The sequence below is a fragment of the Cryptosporidium muris genome, genomic scaffold (genome assembly GCF_000006515.1).
Source record: "Cryptosporidium muris RN66 scf_1106632373433 genomic scaffold, whole genome shotgun sequence".
Classification (NCBI taxonomy): domain Eukaryota; phylum Apicomplexa; class Conoidasida; order Eucoccidiorida; family Cryptosporidiidae; genus Cryptosporidium; species Cryptosporidium muris.
Window position 1 is genome coordinate 361,254 of NW_002196580.1, and position 6,022 is coordinate 367,275.

Genomic DNA, 6,022 nt, shown 5'->3' on the forward strand with positions numbered 1-6,022 from the left:
CCGAACATATCTTTTTACCCCACGCATGCAATCTCAAACACACCGCCAAAACACAGGCACTACCCACTTGTAGTTTTATTGCAAGAAATAAAAAATTTATGTGGTAGAAAAATGATTTATTTAGTTATTTAATTTTCTACAAAGAAATTATTTGTGATCCCTATTGTAGAAGTTTAATTACAATCTATAAAATTAAATGTTCAGTATCCTTAGATCTTTTAATATATTAGAGTTATTCAAGGACACTTTATAGCATACTAAGTTGCATAAGCCATTACTATAAAATTATTCACTTTCATCCTCATCAGGAATTTCTGCCGCCAATAAGGCCATCATTGCAGCTGCAGCATCTCTTCTATTTCTTCTTCTGTTGTTATTTGAATTTGGGGATAATGTCGATGTAGTACTATTGTTATCACTAGTAGATATATTTCTTCTCTTTCTCCCTGTTTTCAAGGGTTCTTCTTGATATATTGTATTATCATCAATATTGCTACTTATAGTAGTATTATTAGTTTTTGTTGATCTATTTGCATTGCCTGATAACTTCCCACTTCTAATAGAACTTCTCGATGTACTTCTTGTGTTCTTTATAACAGACCTTGGATCAAACGATTCGTCCTTAGGATCATCTTCACTGGGTGTATCAATTGCATCATCTAAACGTTTTGACTTCTTCTGATTTCCCTTCCCTTTTTTACCTCTACCACTACCTCTTGGTACATCATCATTTTCTATAATATCATCCAAAATATATGGTTCAAGACCAAAATCTCTTGCTCTTGTACTTCTTCTAGATTTCTTCCTAGTTCTCAAATCAGTATCATCTTGAGTATCATCATCAATATTCTCTGTATTTGGCTGTAATGTACGCACTATATCTTGTACTTTCGCTAATAAATCTTCTGCTTTTTGCCTTTGTAATTCACTAAACTCCCTCATATTTGTTACTTGAACTAGTGCTTCAATTAATGGATCCAAACTATCAAGTGCTGCTGCACCATCAACTGAATCCTCAAGATCCTGCAAAAACTTGTCCCTGCTTTCTCCATCTCTAATAGCACTACCACTTTGTAACTGTACTAAGAATGATGATACACTACTATCGCCTAATACTTTCTTCCAGAAATCAGGATCATTAACATCTAGATCAGGTAGTGTATTATCACTTCTAAAACTAGTCTTACTAAATGACGAATTTTTCCCACTTAATTGATAGCGCACTAAACGAGCATTTTTGCTCAATATTTCGTCAATATCACTTTCTTGGAATTGTCTAGAAGCTTCACTACCTTCTAACAAGTAATATGCACCATGTTTTAACAAATCCTCAATTTCCTGTTTAGTTGGCTCTCCACTAGTGCCTACACCACCTTCTTCTCTAAAAGCTCCCTTATGAAATACTGCAGTATTTAGGCCTAATTTACGACTTGCTCTCTCAAACATCTCTGCCTCATATGTTCTTGCTGTTATCAAACGATATACTTTAACATCTCTTGTCTGTCCTATACGATGTGCACGAGCACACGCTTGTACATCATTTTGTGGATTCCAATCAGAATCAAATATAATAACAGTATCAGCTGATGTCAAGTTTATACCTAGACCACCAGCACGAGTTGACAATAAAAATATGAATTTATCTGATTCATCAGCATTAAATCTTGTAATAGCAGCTGAGCGATCAGAACCTCTTATACTTCCGTCCAATCTCTCATAGCCCCATTTGTGATGTTCCACTAATTCTTCTAGTAGTGTCAGTGTTTGAATAAATTGGCTAAATACTAATACTTTATGTCCTTCTGCCTTTAATTTAGGTAGTAATTTCTCCATTAATACCATTTTACCACTCAATTCCACCATCTTCCTATAACGTTCCTCAGAGGTACGACATAATGCTACTTCACGTTCTTCAACACCAACAACTTGAAAGGGATGGTTGCAACACTTCCTTAATTCAACTTCTACATTCATTAATGACGGTATATTCCCAACACCCACTTTCTTACCACCAACAGTCACATTCTTACATAGGAATGCCCTATTCCTTTCAAAGATTGCTCTATAGTATGCCTTTTGTGCCGTAGTTAGTTCAACATCAATGATGGTTTCTTCCAAAGGTGGGATTTCCTTCATTACATCCTCTTTTACACGACGTAGTAAATGGGGTCGTAGTAGTTCATGTAGTGCTGATACTTGAGCACTACTTTGTAGGTCACCAAATTCCTGTGTAAATGTTTCTATACTTGCAAACTTTATAGGCTCTATATAATTTAATAATGGCCACAATTCCTCAGTATTATTCTGTACTGGGGTACCTGACAGTAATAATATATGACGGCATGCAATACTCTTAAATACTTGTAGTGTTTTAGCTCCCCTATTTTTCAGACGATGTGCCTCATCAATAACTACAAATTGCCAAGGCATTATACATAGGATATCAGCATCAGCTAACAATATTTCATAAGAAGTTAATAATATATGGAATTTATAATGCTGTGTATGTACTAATCTAGGTTCATTCAGATAACTATGGCCATAACTACTCCTTATACTATTATAATTGTTACGTCCTCTCCCACGCATGTCAAACTGTAAACATTGATGATACCATTCGTAATGCCTTAGTAAATCACGACCATTTCTACCACCCTCATCATAATATGAAACTACATTCAAATCAGTCCAATCCTCAAAAGTTCTCTTCCAATGATCTAGTGTCGATAATGGAGCAACTATCAAAAATGGACCCCTATATTTCTCTTTATAAACTAAATGCCAAATAAATGACATTGTTTGCATTGTTTTGCCTAGTCCCATTTCATCAGCTAATATTCCATTACGTCCCTCTGACCATAATTGTAATAACCAATTTAGTCCAGCTAATTGATAGTCAAAAAGCTGATAACCACTTTTAAATATTGGAGATACTGGGTAATGCCTAGAAACTCCCGGAGGTGGAGGTGGTGGACGTTTCTGACGGCTGAACAACTCAGCTATATCATTATTAGCACACAGACTGGCCAGTCCCATCTTTACTTCAGGTTGTGTTGAAGCTCTATTCTTCGTTATATCTGTTGTAATAGGATCTGACATTTTCTCTTCATCTTGTAATTGAGGAGAATTAGAAATCTTATCATTACTTTCTGTGGCTACTTCTTCATTAATAGTATCTATCTTTACCAATGATTCATCACTAACTTTCTCCAAACCATCACAATAATTTGAAATATCAGTTTGACTTTTAAAATATATATCATCATCTTCACAACTAAATATGTACAAATCAATATCTAATTTACTCGTCAGTTCATAGCTAGAATATATATACATTTCTTTATCTTCAGAGCTATATTTTCCTATCGTGGATTTATTTTCGACTAAACCATCACACATAGATATATCTTTATTTCCCCTATTACCTTGGCCATTGCTGGAGTTTGCAAAGAAAATATCAGTTTCATTAACTACATCACTTGGTTGTGCACTAGGTTGTATTAATGGCTTTTTTATATAAGTAGAGTCACCAATTATTGAAACAGGTGCAGAACAAGATCTCTCTGTATTATCCTTACTACCTATATTAATATTGGGGACTTCAACTCTACCATTTGTCTTACTCTGATTATTCGCTATATATCCTACTGGATCATTATTAGAGTCACTTTTAATTAATAGCTCGTTTGATTTAGTTTGTATATTGAAATTCTGAACTTCAACTTGTTTGTTCAAATTCTCAGCTAAAATATGTACTCCAGTCACCTCACTTTTTATAACTTGGTTTCCTTCAGTAAACTTATTCCCACTAGTCTCATTATTTATTACTCCACCTTCCTTCTCACTAAATGTAGTCTCAATATCAGCCTTCTTCTCTACTTTACTATTTATATCAGATGCTTTATTTTGTTTCATCTGCATTAACCATTGAACTTGTGCTTGTCTAATAAAATTTTGTAAAGCAACATTTCCTTCCCCCTTAGCACCATTATTATTAACTCCTTGTAATAACTTGCTAACAAGACCAGCTACAGCAGGATTGCTCATTGCTGTACTTAAAGCATTTGCTGCATTTGGGTTATTTGCTGTTATCATTTGCAACAACTTCTGTGCAGCCATTATAGTATTTGGATTTAGTGATCCATCGTTTCTATTATTTGAATTATCGTTAGAATTGGTAGTACAACTATCAGGAATATTAACCCCTGAAATATTTTGATGTTTATGGTATTGTTGTTGTTGTTGTTGTTGTTGTTGTTGTTGTTGTTGTTGTTGTTGTTGTTGTTGTTGTTGTTGTTGTTGTTGTTGTTGTTGTTGTTGTTGTTGTTGTTGTTGTTGTTGATGTTGATGTTGTTGTTGATGTTGATGTTGATGTTGATGTTGATGTTGATGTTGATGTTGATGTTGATGTTGATGTTGATGTTGATGTTGATGTTGATGTTGATGTTGATGTTGATGATGTTGATGTTGATAATGTTGATGTTGATGTTGATGTTGATGTTGATGTTGATGTTGATGTTGATGTTGATGTTGATGTTGATGTTGATGTTGATGATGTTGATATTGATGACCATAAATCGATATTGCACTTGTTAATTGTGGTAAATTTGAGAACGTTGTAGGAACATAAGTCCTAATAGAATAACGATTCTTTTGTCTCCTCTTATTTGAATATGGAATATGAGTGTCATCATCATCAGAATCAGCATTATTTGAAGTAGTATTATTTGCAACATATGATGGAGCTTGAGGTGGAATAAGACGCAGGCCAAACTGATTATTCATCCAAGAAAAAGTATGACGAATATATGTATAAGTTTCACTTATCATTCTTTTGTACAAGTCATAACCAATTGCTGCAGGACCATTATGTGATGTAGTAATATATTCGGGTACTCTAATAAAACGATGAAATTGCAATATTTTACTTGTATCATTTATATCAACCTCATGTTCCCAAGATGTATCTGAAAATGACAAGTGTTTCCATTTAGCCAAATACATAATTGGACGTTTCGGTAGTGCCAATAAATCACGGAATGTAATATGTTGAATAGCACTCTCTAATGTTATTGTGTTATCATCTATCCATTCACTTGGTGATTCTTCACTCTTCTGTTTGACTAGATCTTCTTGAGTTTGCCTAGACAAAAGTGCCCACTCACCATATAATTTATCAAATAAAGCTTTCATAAGCCTTCCTTGTACATGTATATCACTATCAACTGAGTTATATTGAAAGCAGTTTGTAAATATTTGCTGTACATCACTCCAAAATTCTTGTGGCTGAGAGTATATACGTAGATACAATTTTGTTTGTACAGTTGTAAAGTCCATAGGTCTCATAATAACCGCATAATAATCTGATGCACCATCCATATTTGGATCTACAGGGCGTAAAAATGGTATACCATACTTTATTCCTTTTCTATCAAAGCAAACTAACGCATCTATAATCTTTAAACAATAAATATACCATTCATTCCTACCTATTTCTGCTGCCTTCATAGGATATAATGCTCTAAATACATCTGTACAGTCTACAATACGATCAATTTCACCATCTATATATTGCAGTTCAGGTACATCTTCAATATATGTTGTTGCATCTGAATGTCCCAGTCCGCGCTGTTCTAATCGCTGTATATATCTCAAATATTTAATACGAACCTTAGGATCTGGATCACTTTCAATATCATCTTCTGTAATCCATTTGCAATGGGCATAACTCTGCTGTTGATATTTCACCAAATATTCATATGGTATCTTACCACGAGGAATTTTACGTTGAACAGTACTAACAGCTGATTTCACTTGCTTAGTTTCATTTGTTTCATCAGATCCATTAGTTACAGTCTTTTCTTGTTCATTTAATGTAACATCTTTCTTATTTTCTTCATTAGGATTGCTATGTTTCATTTGCGGCCGTCTCTTTAAAAACTTCTCAACTACTGGAGTTAATACTACTTTTTGTGGAGTGTCAGTTCCATCTTCATCTTTACCTTCACCCTCACCTTCTTCT

General features: G+C 34.1%; 1 protein-coding gene across 1 annotated transcript, besides 2 other annotated features; it reads right to left on the reverse strand.

Moving 5' to 3' along the window:
- Positions 1 to 285: 285 nt before the first annotated feature.
- On the reverse strand, positions 286 to 5,919 carry CMU_032440 (SNF2/RAD54 helicase family protein; the record flags this gene model as incomplete). The annotated part of the gene is made up of 1 exon (XM_002142415.1): positions 286 to 5,919. The coding sequence occupies one exon, from the start codon at positions 5,917 to 5,919 to the stop codon at positions 286 to 288; it is 5,634 nt and encodes a 1,877-aa protein (XP_002142451.1).
- Positions 4,231 to 4,533: a microsatellite.
- Positions 5,614 to 5,697: a repeat region.
- Positions 5,920 to 6,022: the final 103 nt, after the last annotated feature.